Below are 21,453 nucleotides of genomic sequence, written 5' to 3'. Positions count from 1 at the left end.
TAACACCAATCATCGGGTGTACCACACAACTCCATGCTAGGGTGTTGGATGTAGAGACGTACCTTCATGATGAGCTGTCATGTTAGAGTCGTCGACACCGCCGGGCATGGTCTGACTGCCGTAGCCACTGCTGGACTCTAGAGAACTCTCACTCGTAGAACTTTCCTTCTCTTGTCCCTCAGTCTGTGGAGCAAACAACGTAGCACGGTGAAATTGTGGGAAACAAAACCACTTCACAACGTTTACAGTTACAAATGTTCTAAATGACAACTTCCTGATGAATCCTCACACTGTTGAGCCATATAAATTCAAAATACGTGTTAGTAAATTTCATCAAGGGGCTAGAGTGACTTTTATTACAAACTCTAGTTAAACAATATTTGACGAGTGGTCCAAACGACATTTTGGCTGAGATATGTACTGTATTTTTTCACTTCACCATTGGTTTAAGCTGATTTTAACACCATTTACCTTAAAATTTAGCTCCAAAATGTCTGTGTATGGTTACATGTAAAAATCAGGACTATAAAATAAATGTAGGAAAAAAAAGTGAAAATGAGTATAATAAAGCTAATGTCCTTGACTTGAATTGATTCTTTTTTGCCCGAGAGTCCCACCCCAACACATTTATTTAAAAGAATCGCTTTTGCTGCAGTATAAAAATGCTTGCTGTATGAAATATGTTATTTCTCTTATATAGGCGAAAGAATACAATTCATCTCACAAATCTTTGTCAACAAGACTAGGTAACCATGAAGGCAAAAGGCAATCAGGTAAAAATTAAGATGGCAGGATCAGATATTGGCCACCATAGGAGGAAAAGTGGCTCGTAAAAAAGGTGTGTATCAACAAAACAGATTTGACAACCAAAAAACATTAGCTACAGTATAATGATATTGACAAACAAACCTTCTCAGGATGATGATCGGAAGACAGTTCTGGAGGAGGAGGGGGGAACACCATCTCCTGAGCCTTAGATGCAGCCATGCTCGCCAACTCATGCATGTTCACGTACATAGGCTGGGTTGAACCTATACAAACAAGCGTGGATTATTGTCTCGCATATGCCTATTAGACAAATTTGTGGGATATGGTGTGAAAACTAATCAAATTTCTTATACTGATTATACTCATAAAATATACTGCTTTAATGAACTATAATTTTTTTCTAATAAGGGGGATTGTCCCACGAGGAGTAAGTGGAAATCTTAAAGGTAAGCATAGGTTGATATGGACATCAAACTAAAGGTCTTAATTAGTGGGAAAAGATGCCACAAATTCAACCTAAAAAGTTGGATATATCCAAAATATTCAGGACTGTAAAGTTTCTTAAGACAAAAACAGCTGATATCATTGGAATAATAAATAAACTTTACTGCAATATTTGACAACAATGGGAATTGTACGCTTAAGAGATAATTTTTAACTTAACCATTACTGTAAAGAATAAATCTTTTGAGGTCTGGTTAAAATAAATAAATTCTGGGAATACTACTACTAAGACAGTAACTGATACAAACAAGCTACACTTACAGCAATCAGTGGTCTGCTCAGCAGGCTGGGAGTACATAGCCAGAGGGGAGGACTTGGCAGGTACAGTGGGGCGTTCTAGAGAGGAGCACCGCTGAGGTATGGGTGGCCGGGGGGGCAGAGCCCCGCTCTGTGGGGGTGACACGGGGGTCGGGCTGCTGGGCTGTGACTGGCAACCCTCGGGGGCGTGGAACGTGTAGACTGTCAGAGCCGGACGCTGGTGGCCTCTCTCATATGCTACACACACAATAATGTGATAATATTGGAAAACTATAATTATACTACACTTTTAGGGTTTCCCAACCTGTGTGCCACAGAGAAGTAAGGAACAGATGATACACTCCATCGTAAACTTAAGTGGTGTCAAATACTAGTCACTGGTGTCTTGGACAAAGTCCAACAACGCTCCTTGCCCTCATGTACTACAATACTTACGGTGGAAGAAACTGAATGATAGGAATTTCTGCACAGTGCTTGATGTTCAGGCTCTTCCTTTCTCGTCACAAGTGTATTTCCGGCACAACATCTCAGAGCTGAAAACGTACACCTGTCCTATAAGAAGCGTTTTTCTCTGTACCATACTTCTACGTGGGTACCCAGAGGCCACTGCCGTGGTACATTTAGGTGTTCCAAGTTAAAGTATCATCTTGTCAGGATTGTATGAGCTGGTGCGTTAGCATTAGGTGAAATACTATCGGGGTCTGTGTATTTTAATAAGATATAATAACAAGGAAAAGATTATTTTGTTAGCTTACCGTTAAAAAACTAAGTGACAGGGACCGAAGACAATAACACTCAAGTATCATTGGGGAAATTAAAACTCTTGTACTTAACTCTGAGTAGTTCATTCAGATATTCATAAATTGTGAAAATAATGTTCTCGGGAAAAGTTTATACTTATGATTGAAATATAGATTAGCGAAGTTAGTGAAATAAAAAAAAATAGTTACATCATCTATAGTTATAGTTTTCATCTATAGTTACCTAAGTAGTACTCAACATATTTATGTTTTGTGAAGTAATGCGTTAGGGAAAAAGGTTGGAAAACTGTCTTAACCAACACTTTTTACTAGTCAGATAACCCAAAAGATTGGTTAAAACAAAGAACCATGTAAACATAAATAAAAAAACTGATTTCTTTTTTGTCACTTTATTAAATACAAAACTAAACCTACCATCCTACTAATCCTACTAATATTATAAATGAGAAAGTTTGGATGTATGGATGTATGGATGTATGGATGTATGGATGTATGGATGTATGTTTGTGACAAGTGAACGCGAAAAATACTGGTCGGATTGGGCTGAAATTTGGCATGATGATAGCTCACATTCCCGATTAACATATAGGCATATTCTTATTTCAAAAATCCTTTTGGGCTCCGCCCCAGTGGCTCTGGAGTTTCCCATGTTAACCTTATGAGAAATGGAATTATTGAATCTTAACAGCTGTTTCAATTAAACAAGTTGGTTCTGTTCTATGATGTTCAATAGCATTAAAGTTACAAGGATTACCAACAGGGTGCAGCACTATTATTTCTTTTACATTTATGACAACAGCTAATTTGCAACCAAAAGGTGAGTGAGCGTAGCGAACGAGCTAACCTGAAGGCAAGTGAGCGCAGCGAACGAGCTCCAACCTAAAGGTGAGTGGGGTAGCGAACGAGCTCCAACCTAAAGGTGAGTGAGCGTAGCGAACAAACTTCAACCAGGACGTGATTGAGCCATGGGAACGATATAATCTTGAAAATTAAGAAGTTAAACGGGGCAAAGCCCGCGGGTTACAGCTAGTATTAAATAATATTTTATTCTAATGATAAGAGCAGCAAGCATCTGGATTCATAAAAATAGGGTCAGTTAAAAAAGTTGTGACATTCAGGGATTCAGGACGGATAAACCGGTATTTTTACCTGGGCAGACGCAGTTAATTTGAGCTTTGGTTAGTACAGAGTTGGTAAAGAAAGGGTGTACTAGATTAAAAGATTTGGTTCTCTATAAAACAAAAACTTTATAGGAATCATGAGGGTACAAGATTAACAACACTGGATCATCGCAAATAATTATAAATAAACTTATAATCAAGAAAAAATCAAATCATACCTTATGATGTACATTAAGTTGATCATTTCAGGCATACTTTGTGGAAAATCTATTTTTAATACTGATGAACACAATCTTATCAGTTATAAACTTCTATTGTAATATTATATTTTGTAAAAACTGTAAAAAATGATTATTTTATATGAAATAAAAGAAATTTTGATTTTTTAAATTTCGATTTGAATTAACCTTGTCAAGCAAATTCTTGGCTAAATTTAGTAGATAGTAAAACCTGATTGTTCGATTAAACTAGAAGAAATGTTGTAAACTAACACTTTAAAGATCACAAACCAGTCAATAACTGTCAACTAAACCAATCAAGATCAAAGACTAAATCTGACTTGCAAACAATTTGAATGCTCTCCAAAAGAGTAGGGCTAAAAGCCAACAATTGTCACACTTAACATTTCATTTAGCTTTCATCAACTCTTCTGCTATAATGCTTTCTCTTGATTTGGAAATATTTATAAATTCAGTTATTTTTCAAGTTTTTTAGGAGGATTTTTTGCTTAACTGTTTTGAACGGTGAAAAGGGTTGTAACTTGTCATTTACTTCTCGTGTATTTTATTCAGCAGTTTTAAGTAGAAATACTTTTTCCAAGAACCAGTGGTACCATAATCGTCTTAAGCTACTAACACATCACTAGTATTGACAGGATGAGGATAGCAAACTGGTCTATTGGTAAAGCGAGGGGCATCGGTTCTCGAGATACCAGGATCAAATCCTTCAGATCACTGTTGGATTTTGTCCATGTTATAATGACCGTCTAGGCTAGGCTGAAGTGATTTGAAACGGTTCCAGGCTACTACAATACTAAAAAAAAAATAAATAAAAAAAATAACCACAAAGGGTAAAACCGATTGAGCCTATCGCCCTAGTATTAACAGTTGTTGTAGACCAACCTGAGGAGATGGTATGTGGTCGATCATTCATGATGGCCGTAGCTGCCCTCTCAAACTGCAGAGTCTCCTGTAGGTTAGGCCACGTAGCCGTAGGGTTGGGCAGAGCACCATTGGTGTTGCCTGCCGGAGTGCTGGCGTTGCTGCCCTCACTGTGCTCTGCCATGTTGGACACCTGTGTAACGTTACATGTTATATCATACAATATATCACACAAACTGGCCAAATAAATAAACCATCAGTATAAACCATGGTTGCATTGCCTTCAACGTATGCTTGAATTGTAACCCCCACAGATTCTGGAAAATAGTGTTATTACCAACCTAAGTCAGGTGTTGCAGTAGAGTCTGGTTTATTCAACCTTTACTTATGCAACCCTCCCAGGGGACGATTGAGTACCATCAAATTACTTTATTTTCATTTGGTATGACTGTACAAGCAAATTTGTGGAGAAAACTCCTATTGACGCCCCAGACTGTACTTGGAATCTATACAACATGGTTTAGGTACTTGATTATACTTTCTGTTTGTTTTAGAGCCCAGAATATCAAACAGTTTGTCAACTTCTAATATTGGCTTGCTAACTGCTACCCCTTTGGGTTAAAAAAACCACAAGGTATTCAATAGTGATTAACCAAGACAGTACTAAGCCACAGAAAATGTAGAATCCGAGGACCTTTCCATGGTGCCACTGTTTTTCACGTTATTGTGTGTTATGGTGACCCTTCCACCATCTCGTCCCCAAAACTGGTCAATGGTCATAGTTCTGCACTACAAAAAAACTACTGGATGCACAAAACATTGTCCATGGGGTATGTATATATAAAAGCGTCCATAGTGCTTCTTCTGTGAATACCCCTAAGCTGTAAACACAGCTACAACCTGGTTCCTATGAGGGACAAATAAAATCCAAACAAACCTACGCAATTTCAAATTAGCATTTCTACCGCAAAATACAAATCTTTTACCACACTATACAGTGCAACCCTGCTAATGCATCACGTACGGATCCAGGACCATGTTCCGCACGGTGAAAAGGTCGGATTATCCACTGAGCATACAAACGGCCAAACCAACTGCTCAAATGACATTTATTGATTGACATTCAATATTTTGCCACGATCACAGGCGACAACGATGATGTTTCCATTACCGTGGGAAATATTCAGGAGTTTGCCACAATTGCAGATGGACCCCTAAAACGTTAAAGTTTATGTGATTGCTGGAGACAATGGTGATGTCTCTGCAAATTCAGGATTATTTAATATTTTGTAGCTATTGCAAAGGACGATGATGATGTCTACACAACTGCAGGGATGTTCTGGATTTTGCCGTGATCGCCGAAGACGCATATAATATCCACACGGAAGATGGTGATTGGTGATAACGTTCCTATGACCATCAGAGACATTCAATGATTTGCCATAATTGTGGAGGATGAGGAAAAATTTTCCCTAGATCGCAGAAAACGATGATGATGATGTTTCTGTGATCGCGGGAAAGTAAGAAGATTTTTGCCGCAGTTGGGAGATGGTAAGGATCTCCACACGGCCATGAAAAACAATCAGAATATTACCGCGATAACATTGTAACCGATGGGCGATGGCACGGTCGGATTAAGCATGGAGTCGGACTAACCAAGGTCATATTAGCGGGGTTCTACTGTACCTCTACCAGCTACTCACCGGTGGCCGTGGAAACAGCATGTCTTGAGAGGTGAATCCTGAATCTTGTGAACTAACGGAGCTGAGTCTCAGTGTGCCAGGTGGAGTGGGACGCTACATACAAAACACATACATGCAACAACATTGATAGTGCGGGTACAAATAAACAGAAGATAAATAAAATAAATAGATAACAGTTGTGGTTCTGATTGCACAGCAGGTAAATATGAATAGTAAATTTCATCACTGGAGCGTAAAGTGACTCTTTTTTTACCTATGTTTTACTTGAGGCAAAGCTGAGGTCAGAAAATAATCAAGGGTTGAAAACACACTTTTAGCCCGTGTGATGAACTATATTTGTCGTCATATTGCATTAACTAAGTTAGAAAACAAAAAATATTTTTTGTGTAAATATTTTTTTTTGCTTGGTCGATTTACTGAAACAAATTTTGAAAAAATTTACATAAGATTAAAAAAGGTTAGATAAATTTATAAATCGCTGCTTGTGCAACCACAACTTGAACATAAACAAAATAATTGCAAAAGATATTTGGAAATAAAATAGTAAAGAAGTTGATAAAATAAATTTCCTAAGTAGCTACTATCTTGAAAATAATAATGCAGAATCAACAGTTATGTCCCCAGTGTCAGAGTTCAAAGGTTCTTAATCGAGTGAATTTGAGTTCTGAATATAGATTATAATATGAAATAGGACCCAATTAATCCAATGCAATCGGTAATCCTATAAGGATTTGCTGGGGTTTTATAATACACTGAATAAGAATTCCGAACTTGTTCTAAAAACTTCAAGTATGTTTGCTAGAATTTGCTGGCAATTACGGTTTTCAGAAAAAAAATCCTGAATATTAAAAATAACTTATTACACAGCCCATTAATCTAGTTCACCTGTATTGCCGCTTTCTTTACAAACGTGTTAGTTTTTATTTTTAAACGTGACTTGCTAATCTGTCTCTACCTAAGTCCCAAAAATAATACTGGATTAACAAAAATATCTACTGTAGTTGACGTGAACACTATTTTTTACACGAACAACACTGAATACTAACATGCAGGGTAAAGAGTATGTATCCGTGTAAGGTTTCTACATGAAAGGAAATAACTGTTGAAACAATTTGCATTTCCTCAGCTAAACTAACACATACACACTCCTGATAGAATCAAAATAATGTAATAGAAAAAAAAGAGAGTAACTTAAAAATGTGCAAAAATATCTTAAAACATAAGCACTACATAATTTCATTCAAAGCAATATCTACAGCTAAATTTAGCTTGCATGATTTTACCAATGGACAAAATAAATAAATTTGACTATGTTACAGAGAAGTAAGCTACAAAGGAAACACGCTTGTGGGAAGACCATGTGCTTTCAGCTCTGGTATGTTGTACCGGAAATATACTTTGACGAGCAAATAAAAGCCTGAACGGTGAGCAATGTGTATAATTCCTATCGCACAGAGCACAAGGTCTTCCTCCACCGTGAGGGTTGTAGTACATGAGGGTGAGGGGGGCCAAGGGGGGACTTTGCTCTAGACACCACTTAAGTGTACCATTGAATGTTTCCTCTGTACCTTACTTTTCTGTGACTCAACGTAATCCTGGAGAATGTCGGACACAAATAAAAATCATTGAATCCAAATGGTTTACTCAATTTTTTGGCCTCGGACTACTGACCTGTGACAGTGACCGATGCCAATAGTGGTGACTAGGGGAATGGTGACTCTTGGTGCTGCCACTGGACGAGCTGTTGAGAGAACTGATGCTACACATCGAGGACTTCCGTGATCCCAGAGAGCTAGGACTGCTAGGTGGCGTGGTGAACGTCCAATTGTTATCTGTGCTCTTTAGATCGGCTATCACCTGGTAAAGGGTAAAAGATTAGAGTCTCAGTGTGGTAAAAGCTATTTGTGTACTAAGAGCGCAAAGTAAGCCATTGACGCTCAAGAACAGTTGGCCGCAATGTAATTCCCTCTCATCTCTCCTGAACGATGCCACCAGCCGTAGACATAGTACGCCCATCGCAGCAAACCTGCAGTGCAGACTAAGCGAATTTCCAAGTGGCTAGAGTGCCACCAAAATATTTGTCAGATTTATTTCCTATTTAAATAGCAATAATCTTAATTAGTACTAAGGTTTGCTGCTACAGGGAAGGTAATAAGGAGTGTTTTTATTAAAATGTAGATAGCTTAGTATGAAATAAACAAACTTTGTCAAATTTGATAAAATATCTATGAACAAGCAAACTAGAATAGATAGGGAATATGTTATTTACAGTTTATTGGAATTTTCTCCTTAACCATTAGGTATAATACAACAACTCTTTAATATACTAAATGATTTGTTTATTAAGCTCTGTAAGGTTTGGAAAAAATTGAAAATTGTATGTTTTGGGGTTAAAAATGAGAAAAACCAAATTTCACACCGTAGAACCCCCATACAACCCTGTTCACATAGTCTGATCATGCTGGTTCACGAACACGTTCTAATAACTTCATTTTATGTTGTTGTTGTTCCAGATCGGTAAGACATACAATAAAAGGTTAAATTACCTGTGTCCGCCAGTCGATCCTTGTGCTGTGTCCTATTACAGGATATGCATTTCGGCAGAATAAACTGCCATCATCAGTCCTAATATAAGTCCTTGTTCTTCCCCATTACATAGATTACTATCAGTACCACTTAGTACCGCAAACTTCGAGAATGAGAGAAATGTCATCAAATATATAGCTGTCAATAATGGATTTAATCCTAACATCATCGACACATTAATCAGCAGACATAGAAAGAAAATTAGTAAAGAGACTACAGATCCAAGGCCTCAATTAAAAACAGAATTTGTCTCAGTTGAATACGGAGAAAAAATCACCCAAACTTTGAAAAATGAATTAAAAAAACACGGAAAAACTGTAGCGTTTAGAACATCTAATAAAGTCCAAAATCTCCTCAAACCTAGAGCCCAACAAAATGTTAAAAACCTGAGTGATAAATCCGGAGTATACAAAATAACATGCAGTGACTGTAATAAATTCTATATTGGACAGACTGGCAGACCATTTATTAAGAGGTTTAAAGAACACCTTCCCAAAAATAGTTTAACACAACAATCCAATTTTGCCGAACACCTAATTGACAGCAATCACAGTTATTCCAGCCTGAATGAAAATTTAAAACCTTTACACATTTGTAGAAAAAGTCGAGTAATGACATCACTAGAGCAATATGAAATTTATAGAGCATCTAAAACAACCCCCCACAACCTCCTGAATGATAAAAGTACACTACAATCCAACATATTATTTGAAGCATTGTTAAAGTTGAATGAAACGCCACCTGTAGCTACAAAGGACAGAGACAGGACAAAGGTCAACTCTGCAAGTAACGTCTGACCCCAGTCGAGACTCGACACACGACTGACGCGCGTCTACATGTCCGTAATAGCTTAATAAAAGTAGGCCTACCGTGTTTTATGTTTTGTTCGTAATGTATCTAAGTGTAATATCGTTCGTGTACGTGTTTCAAAACTTCAAGACGCACCCAATGGGGAAGAACAAGGACTTATATTAGGACTGATGATGGCAGTTTATTCTGCCGAAATGCATATCCTGTAATAGGACACAGCACAAGGATCGACTGGCGGACACAGGTAATTTAACCTTTTATTGTACGTTCTAATAATTGTAGGTTTACACAATTTGTATCAAGTTAAGTAAAAAAATTTTGCTTAAGTTATCGTGCTAACGGACTAGGCCTTACCATGAGAAATACGGTAATAGCTTATCCCCTATATGGGAAATTTGCTACAACAAAAAAATCTTTTTTGCACAATACATTATTTAAATTTTAAATGTAACAACGCATGTTCTACTGAAATACTAAGGTTATGAAATACACATAAAATTGACAGTGTGGGTTGAACAAACAAGTCCGGTCTGAAATATAAATTTTTTGTCCAATGACATCTCTTCTTTCTCGGTTTGACTCTGAGTCAGAATAAAGAGGATACATTTTCTTTGTTCGAATCTCAAAACAAGTCAGGAAGAGCAGGAGTTTAGTCAGGAATTGCAGAATTGCACAATGTGTTTGAGCTATTGACAGGTAACGCTACAATCCCATAACGTTTACTTTCACAAGCAACGTTTTCACAAATTGTGACAAAGTACCGTAGTGTAGAATGTTTACCTGCTCGCTAGCTGGCGGAAGGGTGTACGGGTCCGCTGTATGTTTCTCCAGTTGTACCACCACCTCCTGCAGATGAGACAGTTCCGACAACATGGCTACCTCCTCGTCCTACAACACGCACACCGACATTACTAAAAGTATTAAACATGGTTTCTAGGCTAGAGTAGCTAAAGTGCATGACTTCTGTCCTGGGGTCCTGGGTACGAATCTAGCCTGTGACTAATGGCTTTTAGCTATGCTAAACACTGATTAGAGCTATACTGCTAGTCTTCAGGTCTCCTTTTTACTGTTAGGACCTTAACAAGTTGAGTTTAAGACTTATCAACATCCAACATAAAACTTCAACTGGTATCAGAGAATTAAGTGAGAGTCTCTCAAAGTTAAAGAAGTCAAGGGGAAAGAGATAGAATAAAAGTAAGCTGGCTTAGCGGGGAAAAAATCAGGAGCTCATAGATACTCAGACAAATACATGACATGAAACTGATGTTTTGTCTCATCATTGGACTTTTCAGAGAATAGATTGATGAGAAATGTCAGTTAACATTTAAAACTGAGGGTTAAAGTTCCTACTGTCAAAAGTAACAACCTATACTAAGAAGAAATATTAGTTGTGTTGTCCTTTTTGTGCATTTATGGACTTTATTTTTATAAGGTACGCTAGCTTAAATCTATTCCTGTAAAAATAAAGACTCCAATTAGCCATAAGGTGTTTCCAAAAAATAAAATTAATAGTTCAGAAAATAATAGTTTAAAGTAACAAATATAAAATAACTAAACAGAAATATTGATAGGTGAACAAATTTGAACATGGAATGAGTTAATTACCCCCAGTCATTCTATGTTTTCTTTGAAAACAATAATGGGATATTTTATTTTATGCACTGATCTAAAACCAATGTTGACAATTTACTTACCACTACAGGTTTGAGAAAGGCGACAAACACACAAAACCGACTTCTCTCTTCTATAAGTGCGGCTCTTACAGCCTTCTTCTCCGTCTCTTCAAGAATGTACCTGAAAAGTATATTATGTAACAATTTCTATTGAATATTGCTAAATCGAAACTATAATCTTTGACTATTAATACAACAACCTATAATATTAAATTAAATTAGTTGATGCTTTTCAAAGCTTGATATAATCTTAACATACTCATTTAGAAATTTATTTTTCCCAAAACTTTGATGATTGATGCGGCATAAAGCTTGCTATAGTTAAAAAAAATTGCAATAAATGAAGGGCCTACTGTCATTCTCACTTACTTAGTTTAAAAGTTGGCATAATCAACAGATATTTACGCAAGCCACAAATAATTATAAATTAAGGTACAAAACATTCAATGGTGCACTTAAGTGGTGTCTAGCACTAGTCTACTACTAGTCTAGCACTAGTGAGGTGTCTAGGGCAAAGTTCAACACCGCCCTTATGTACTACAACGCTCACGATGGAGGAAGACCCTGTGCGATAGGACACACAGTGCTCTCCCATAGAATACTCCCTTGTTCGTCACAAATATATTTCTGCATAACATACTAGAGCTGAAAGCGCACTGTTGTCCCATGAGCAAGTTTCCTATGTACAGTAAAAACTCTACAATTTGTGGACCCAGAGGTTGACGAGTTATCTAGGAAATTGAACATTTTAATTGGTTTAATAAATGAATATATCACAGGAACACTTTTTCATATGCATTTATTACTTACATGAGTGTTTAATTGAGCAAATCTTCAAAGTAATGTCAGATATTCAACAATTAAAACTAAATGTTCAGAAAAATCACTTTTTTGCCTGTTACGGAGTGTTAAGTTATTGAGGTTTTACTGTAAGTACCTTACTTCTCTGTGCATCAACCCACTCTGTTATTGGCTTCAATTGAACCACGGTCACTTTTATTTTAAATCTAGCTACAACGTTAATAAAGTAATACCTAGTTCTACAAGTATACAAGTGTACCAACCGTCGCTCGTTGACATCCTGCATGCAACTCTCCACCTTCCGCTGCAGCTCGCCAGTCTTACAACCTTTCCTCACCTTCTTCTGCAACCTCAGTGTGTCTGTGGATCTCTTCTTCAACTCGGCTCTCGCTCTCTTGAAGTCTGCAACAAAGAAATGCGCGTAAGTAAAAGGAAAGACCATTTACATGTGCCGTACATGATGGCCCCAGTACACTCTCGCCGAGACAAGGCGCGTGGGTGCGAGTGTGTACTCGGTACGCTCGGCTTCTCTCGTACTGACTCAGGGGGCCTTGCCTCGCCCAGTCTCTTACTCGCCTGCGCTCTGTCTAGAGTCGGTTTTTTTACACGAGTCAAAGGACCCAAGACTGCACTAGTGCCAGGTGCCCTTTTGACTGTGAGACAAAGTGAGAGTGTACATGGTTTCTTCGCATGTGATCTATGCCGAGCTCTCGCTCGAATTACTTGGAGAGCGCCTCAGCATGTTACAATGCACAAAGTACAAAGAATGGAGTGTCGACACAATATAATAAAGATATAATAATATAACAAAGATCTATAAGAATGGGTATTTTCAATTTACAGTTTTATAGGAAAATACACTTTTACCACATAAAACCCAGCTCCCATAGTTTGATCATTCTAAGAGAAGTGAATATATAATATTTAAAAAATCGTACATTTAAAATCCCCAATTGAAACATAGAGCTTCTTGCTAAATATAAAGAAAAATGTAAAATTGCAGCTCATCAGAACATTTGAGGTATGGTTTACTCCAAGGAAATAAGTACAATGCCTAGCGTATTAATAAGTACAATAATCTTCAAAATACACAAACATAGCATCATTTTTATTCATCTTCAAATGTCATAAGCAAAAGCAGAAAAAGATATAAAGCAAACAATCTCATATGAGAATCTACAGAAACTGACAGAGATTTGCCGCTCTCATTTTAGTTTGACCCACTCTCCTGTCCCAGGGGAACTGAGGGCTTAAAGGATCTAGCTTCCATCTACGCCTTACAGCTGACAACCTTTTAGAAACACTCAAGAACCAACAGGAAAACTGGCAATGTGTACTTACAATGCTTTATAGTGTTAAGGATTTAGTTTAAAGGTTAACTTGGCAAAAAAATATCAACAGTTGTTCATCTACAGTTCAGTTGTTCAGCCGAGCGGTTCAGTTGTTGTATTTGGAAGTTTATGTTTATATTTTATTCTGTTGAATATTTTTGGAAATAAAGTATATTTTGATTTGATTTGATTTGATTTGATCTTAGATTATTTAATGTTAATATTATCTTGTATGTTGGTAGATGTTTGGCAAGACATACAGTACAACATACCCTGGCACATGTGTACTAGCACTAATCTCTCAAGCAAAAAGTTTGTTCAGCCAACATCAAAGCACATTTGAGTTGTTTATCGACCATAGTGTTACGTTTCATTCTTAAAAACATGTGAGAACATTAGTTGGATTGTTGTTCTTTTTCTTATTCAATTTACTATAGTAACTTGAACAAACAAAAAACATGCATGTATCTTTCAACATCATCAGACAGGACTGTGAAAATTTTGACAGCATTTTCACTAATTTCGCTACAAACCCTTAATAGTTTGTATTTTGGATTAGAACATTTTGTAACTGGAGTTAAAACTGTTCTGATCACTGATTGGCAGCTTGACACGAGTGTGAGAACAGATGTTCAAATTTGATCAGCTGTTGTTAAACAGCTTGTGGGAACACCTGCGTAGTGACATCAGAACTCTTATTCAAACATTCTAATCGGAGGCGGAACTGGACAATATTTCAACTTATGTATCCAAACAGGGAGTAGTATTTACAATAAAATTAAGAGACAACTTTAGAATGACGTCATTATAAACATCCAAGATTATTTCGTTTAATTCACCAGACACATTCAAACAAACATAAGATACACAAATATTAACAGTTTCATTCTTTGTGCTTGTAAGAAAAAAATATGATAAAATGTACGGTTGTATTTCATAACTGTAAAAACATTTTAAAATGAATTTTGAACAAAAATACTTGCTTCACTTTAAAAAAACAATCAAAATCTTAGTCACAAACATTTTGTTATTTGGAATTTTAAAGGAATCGTCAACATTGCCCAATAATCCATACAATAAATCTACTAAATATACAGATAAAAACTGTCACCTACTGATTCTTATTTTATTAGTAATTTAGCTTTTACATATATTTATAAATGTTTTCTTGCAAAAATAAATAATCAGTACCTACACAAAGATTGTATTTCAACATAATACTGTGGGTAAAAACAATATTAAATGTGAATTTTTAAGCACACCACAAAATAGCCTCAACACTATTATTGGGAACAAAATGAATTATGCGATAAATTTACAAAATTGTTAATATTTTACAAATTTGTGACTCATGAACAGAATAGGTAAAAAGAACATTCATTCAATTAAAATGCAAATACAATTGGCTTAGAGCATTGACAATCCAATGAAAGATTGAGTACCCACCCATGAAGGGGTAAAAGACCAGAGGCAATTTGTATTCTTAACTGTAGTAAAACTCAACAAAATAACCAAAGGGGATTTTGAACAATAATCTCTCGACTTGTAAATCAAATATTTTTTTTAATATGTTGCTCAATATTATATTATATTACTATATGGAAAGTACAGCTTTAAAACCAAATAGGAGGTTGACTGAAAGTTCCAAAAATATGTTTCTATCATATTAGAACAAAACCGGTATGGATGATAAACATAAACAAATATCGTAACTGGCCCGAATCCTATCAAGGATTTATCTCAATAAAAAATAATTCTCATCTCAGTTTTATGAATCATATTTTTTTTTAAGTGTGACAAATATAAACAATTAGCATCGACTATTGTAGCTTTAATGACGTCCAAAATTAATTATAACAAATTATATAATGTTTTAAGTGCACTATTATTGCTATTAACACTTTCAGCAGTCCTAATTGGTTTTTTTTTCAGTGATTTAAATAAATACTAAATTGGTCTCAGATTTTTTTAACTTTCAAAACTATAATACTGCAGGCCTATTATCTTAAATTTGGGACGAGAGCTGGTCTAGTGATAGAGTGTGGGGCTTTGGTTCCCGAGTTCTCAAGTCCAAATCTGACCCAGTCATGGTTTTATACTTTTTATCTTTGTGATAATGCTCAATTTAGGACTAGCCTGAAGTAATGAGTAAAACAGTTCTGGTCCTAGCATCTTAGCATGGTGGAGGATAAAACATAGGTGTGAAACTCCCCTCATAGACTGAAGCCACCCATATTGCAAACAGAAAATCACCTGTTTGTAACTGTCATATATACATTTGTTTTGATTTGATTAAATTTTGCTTTTGCAATGTGTGTGACGTAAGCATATGATGGAAATATCACACCTATCCTTCACCATTGTGTCCTAGCATATAAAGGGAGGTAATAATCACCAACAGGTGATTTTCAACACAAACAAAACTAAAATCAAAATAATACAAAATATCCCTTTTTATTTCAAAATTTACCTAACATTTAAATTTTTTTCAAATCAAACCTTAACTGAATCAGAGTATGACTGTCATACAACAATATGCCCTGTCTCAAGATGTATTCCAGTAAAACGGAAACATCACAATTTGGCAAACAATGGGATATTGTGCATGGTTGATCAGACAGAATCAATATACAAGGCTTGTTGTCTACGACTCGCCTTCTGTCTTTGATACATTTCCATCCGTGCGGAATCCTTGGAAGCCTAATCCAGTTTACTGCTCGATACTTATATTCGATTTGGCATCATAAGTATAAATTGCTATATGGATGATTAAAATGGCAGAAATGTCTCGATACAGCATAAAATAGCAGACTGATATAATTTTGTGAGTGTAGATTTGTAATTATTTTCCAGTATATTTAAAACAATAAAAAAATTCAAATCATAGTACAGAACTGTGTACCCCCAAAGTAAAGTTCAATAAAATTGTAAGTTGTCTAATTTATTCAGCAGTTATCATAACAAATTAAATACCTATGTTATTAAACTAGGTAAGAAGTAAAATTGTTTGTGTTTCTTCGGCATCGTCATTTTTTATATATTTCCTAATGGAACAGTAAAAAAATATTAAATCATTAACATTACACGATAGCTACATGACCAATGTCATCGAAAACCACAATACAAGCAGTAATATTTTTCAAAATAAAAAAATATCATTCCAACATCCCACAATAGAAACTTGTCCAGTGAATCTGAGTCCGGTTTGGTCAGTGTATTGGCCTGTTTAGAGAATAACCACTGAGCGTAAAACTCCAATCCAGCCTCCAACAAGACTCTAGAGACCAGATAAGTCCTCCCACCCCACACAGACATAACCACCCCTAAGGGATCTTACAGCTTTACCAAGGAATTTTAATCAAGTGACATCACCCTTGTCGCTTAATATTCTCCAACTGGTCCACATTTTTATGACAGGCTTTGAGAGCTAAGCGTTGGATCTTGGACTTTGATTAAAAGTATCAAATGAGTTTAAGCAAGGGGTTTGAATGCTCTATTCTATGGAATTACACTTGAGATTGGGGTTGATTGACATTAATCATGGTAAGTGGAATGTGCTTTGTATGAATCAGCTGTTTTACTTCCTGCCTTGTGTACAAGATCCAAAAACCAAAACCCTTACCTTTGGCATGCTCCTTGTCTAGGTTAATCACAGCTTTCTTCCAGTCTTCTATTTTCTCTTGTAGGGGAACTACCAGACAGTCCATTATTGCACTGTAACAAAAAAACAATATAGATTTAAATTTTAACTAAACATACACAAATTATGGCTTTAATGATCAATATTTCTTGGTTTAAGAAGCTAACATAAGACTTAAATCTTCAAAAATAAATTATATAATAGGGAAAAAACATAGAAAGAAGCATTGACTTTAGGATGCTGACAATTAATTGTCTAATCAATAATCAAAGTAGAAATCAATCAATCAATCAGAATTGAGTTTTGAGAAAATTGACAAAATTTCATCAGTGGAAAATCTGCTTACAGTTATTCACATCTGTTAGATTATTCTTATCCATGCTGATTACAAAATTCAAATAAATATGAAATATGAGTTGCTCAAAGTAATCTTTTTAAATTTATGCTAAAACATTCTGAAACTGAAATATACAGTAGTTTTATGCTGCAAATATGGTAAACAGTTGTGATGCCACTTGCAAAAACTGGGTCAAATTCAAAAGTTTCTACACAAGCAATATCACATATGATGTAAAAGTACTTGATTTTGTTTTGGTGTATTTATTTAATAAACATCATTTTTTTACTAATCTGTCACAAATATAAGTAAAATATTTAAGAAAACCTTTTATAACATCATAATGTAACATTATTTTAAGAAATTAAGGGGAAAATATAATAGGCCTACTTGCAAAAGTATATATCAAACACAAGTAACTTTTGGTTATGGAATATTTAAAAACATTTATTTCATAAAATAAAACTTATACATTGTGAAATATAAACTATGTATATATTTTTTTTTTAGGAAATTGTCAAATTTATTTAGATCTACTTATGTATTTTCAGATAATTTGTAGTTGTAGCAGGTAGCTTTGTAATGGGATGGTATATTAGTTTAACAGTGGTTCAATTCTATATACTAAATACAATGATGGTTTTCTCTGTTACATCACAGCCTTAACTAAAAACATTATTTCCTTTAGGGATTCACCCCTCTTGCATTTGATTTATTTCCAAGTCCACTTTCAAAGGTTATGCTGATCAACTTTCTTTTGTAAAGGTTTAAATGTGAATTGTAATTTAACAGCTGATCGTTCAGTTGAATGTAAGGCCCCTTTTATGCACCTAGAGTCGGCAGCCGCTGCGATTCTATAAGTACATTGACTCAAATGGGTTGTTCAAATGCTTTTATGCACTGCAGTCCGGGTTGCAACAGCTGTCAGTGCTAGTTATATAAAACCTGCGGCACCGCAAGTACATGCGAATTTCGCAGCCTCATGTTTTTTGTGGCGCAATAAAAACCCAGCAGCAGTGCATAAAAGTGTCCTCAAGAGACAAAACAGTTTATGAAAATAGATTTTAAACAGGGTACTTTTTGATAATTTATTATAACCTGATGTAGGTAAATTACTCTTTATGGTGTAGATCTAAAATCAATAAAGTAATCAGATAAGTAAACAATAACTATTTTTTTGTTTTATTCACACAACGACTGTCTTAGAATAAAACCTCATAAAATGGGTATTGCATTATAAGTTCTGCCCGCAAAACCAGTATTGAACAGAAATAAAATGTGCTATTTGGGTTGGGTACCATTCGCTTTTATAATAATCTCTAATTTTAGCTAAAAATGATTGAGACTTTCAGCTACCGGTATTTAAATACTCAACTCTCGACACCAAACAATAATTCATATTGAAACCGCAATCTCTATTCTAGCCATATATTTGAAAATTTATTAACTGCACCTGTAACCACAGAATGTTTAACCATTCTGTCCCGGTAATTAAAGTATGACTGAGGTAGACTTGACCATATGCAACCCATATCTGACATTTTATTACTTGTAGCTGTTTGGTTCTTTAATTACTGTGTCCAGGTTATTAAAGTATGAGTAATAGTTTGACAAACCATCTGGACAGGCCAAAACCAGGTTAACAGACCACTGACCAAACTTGGTAAACCAATTTGGCACTGATTGGGCTGAAAATTGATTTGCCAACCTGTCATACCCAATGTGCGAATAGCAAACAGGATTGCGAAAATGAGGTAATCAAAGTACTGCAATTAGTTCAAACTTGTTGCTATTTTTGAAATATGGATTTTATTTTGAGGTTAATATTTTCCTCTTTCCTTTCCAACACATACAAAACAGACAATTGTATTCTTGTGGAGAAAATCTATTGAAAAAAATATTTATTTAAATTAAATGTCAACGTCAACAAATGTTGAATTGACAGCTTATTCCTGTACCGTAATTGAATTGTAATTATTAGTAAAGTACAGCAAAAGCAGGTTGAATTAACTAAATTCAATTTTGAATAATGAATTTATCATCCAGAGATCTCCCCACCTCTGATAAAACTCTAGTCTTACATAACTGTCAATAATTTTCTAAATAATAAATAGTACATTGCTTTGTTCAGACTTTGTTGTTATCTTTTAGCATATTAATTCCAATTTTGTTGTTACAAAATATAATAAAATCATTGTTAGTGTTTAAATCTTAAAACGATTGACTGTACTACTGTAATTACATATTATTTTGTTCTTGTATGGTTGAGAGTTTAAATATTAAATTACATTTCTTCAGATAGATGCTGATTATATTTTAGGTACTATTCATCTCAAATTGTTGTGTGTTTTGTTAGATTAATTCTCATTTGTAAATTGGGTTCAACTTGTCTTTAGCATTGCTAAAAAACTTGATTTAAGTAACTACAGTACTTAATTTGAACATAAAAACAATATAGCGATACGATGCTATAAAATATGCTACAAACACACAGTACACAAAGGCAAGAAGAATGCCTTGTCATAAAGTTAAAACGGGGGTTTTAATCAGTAGTAGAGTAAGTAGTTGGAGGGAGTGGGGGGAGAGGGGTGATAAAGGAATCAGCTGGTCGATATGCAATCAAGGACAATGCCACGCTGCCCCCACCCCCCACCCCACGGCTACGCATCATACAGTACCACCACGGACGTGCGTCTGCTGTCTACAGATAGATTGATATTTTGTTTATATCTTTAGGGATGAGCACCGACAGGATCATCGATTGTGAAATCGATGAACCGATAAAATCGTCACGAAAGCATCAATGTTTTCATTTTGTGTCTGCTTTCCGCCTCGGATAATTAACCAGACGTTCTAGATTGGAAGTTTCTCTTTCACATTTGCATAACGAAATATCTTGATTGATTATGGATCAGGAGTGATGCTACTGAAATTAATTACAAATTAATAGGTTTTTGCAGCATTATTTAGCACGAGCGCCTCAACAATGTAAGTTATCTCTCTCACTCTAGTTTTGAATAGACCAGTTCATGATGGTTTCGAGTTCGATATAAATCTTTTTAATGGATTCAGTAATTACAAAAATTAAATTTCTTCATAAGGCCAACATTTAAATTTCCAGTTCAGTTACGGGAAAATCATCGATATCTCGATAGATGGCCAAACACATTTTTATGTTAGACGAAAACATATATGTCACAATAAGATCGGTAACCTAGCCAAGATGTAAAAAACATTGAATATCGATAGAAAAACATCGATATTTTAAAATCGATGCTCTTCCCTAATATCTTTTGTGTCCTACGTCCGGAATAGACCATTGATTAAACAAACACTTACTTCATCTGTGACTGTTCTGTTCGAGTCGCGTCATCGGTGATCCCATGACTATACACATAAAATGTCTGCAGAAAATCTGCTAGAACTATTCTTCGTTGAAATTATATTGTTAAAAATTGTAAGGTAAAGGATAATTTGGGAACATTTTCCATAAACGATTTGTATCCCGAAAGTTAGAAACGAGTTATGTTCCAAACTTATGTTTCAGGTTCCTTGGTTTCTTTTCACCTCATATGTAAGAAAAAACGCCCGCAAAACGTGCATTTCGTCATTTCTATATACACTATACATATATAGTCAATGATTTCACTTATCGTAGAACAGTAGACAGTCTAGTTGCTAATTTAAATTACAAAACACTAGAATCACACTACTGTAGGCCAGCCATATAGCAAGTCAATAAACAGGTAGCCCATTCATAGTTGGTCAACGCAACACACACCAGTCACACCCATCGATATATAACTACTACTGTAGTACTACTGTAGTAGTTATATATCGATGGTCACACCACATAAGCATGGTGGCCCACATAACTTAGTTCTCGCTCTGATTTACATGCGCATGCGTATTAAACATGGAACACCGGCGCCAGCCGTTGCCTTCCCGAGTAGTTAATTAGAGATTTATCTACTGAACTGAGGTGTCCGGGACTACTACTGCAATTACAAGTGGTTTATACACCATACATTGTGGTGCCCAAGTATTGAGGTTAACAGGG

The 21,453-nt window shown here is 35.5% G+C and overlaps 1 protein-coding gene across 3 annotated transcripts in view; it reads right to left on the bottom strand.

The window, feature by feature from the left end:
• LOC128997336 (protein MTSS 2) overlaps positions 1-21,453 on the bottom strand; it is a 137,518-nt gene that overhangs the window by 7,731 nt on the left and 108,334 nt on the right. For 2 of the 3 annotated variants that reach the window (XM_054422970.1, XM_054422971.1), the window contains exons 5-14: positions 17,039-17,130; positions 12,349-12,487; positions 11,306-11,405; positions 10,392-10,499; positions 7,887-8,072; positions 6,216-6,308; positions 4,534-4,705; positions 1,534-1,767; positions 910-1,031; positions 63-183 (exon numbers count right to left, since the gene is read on the bottom strand). In XM_054422970.1, coding sequence (XP_054278945.1) covers positions 63-183; positions 910-1,031; positions 1,534-1,767; positions 4,534-4,705; positions 6,216-6,308; positions 7,887-8,072; positions 10,392-10,499; positions 11,306-11,405; positions 12,349-12,487; positions 17,039-17,130 — 1,367 coding nt within the window. The remainder of the gene's footprint in view (positions 1-62; positions 184-909; positions 1,032-1,533; positions 1,768-4,533; positions 4,706-6,215; positions 6,309-7,886; positions 8,073-10,391; positions 10,500-11,305; positions 11,406-12,348; positions 12,488-17,038; positions 17,131-21,453) is intronic. The other variant, XM_054422972.1, reaches the window with a different exon arrangement.

Source organism: Macrosteles quadrilineatus, unplaced genomic scaffold, assembly GCF_028750875.1.
Source record: "Macrosteles quadrilineatus isolate MER2022 unplaced genomic scaffold, UCM_ALF_1.0 Scaffold_6__1_contigs__length_79288215, whole genome shotgun sequence".
Classification (NCBI taxonomy): domain Eukaryota; kingdom Metazoa; phylum Arthropoda; class Insecta; order Hemiptera; family Cicadellidae; genus Macrosteles; species Macrosteles quadrilineatus.
Note: the sequence above shows the minus strand (reverse complement) of the source record. Positions and strands in the feature narration are given on the sequence as shown.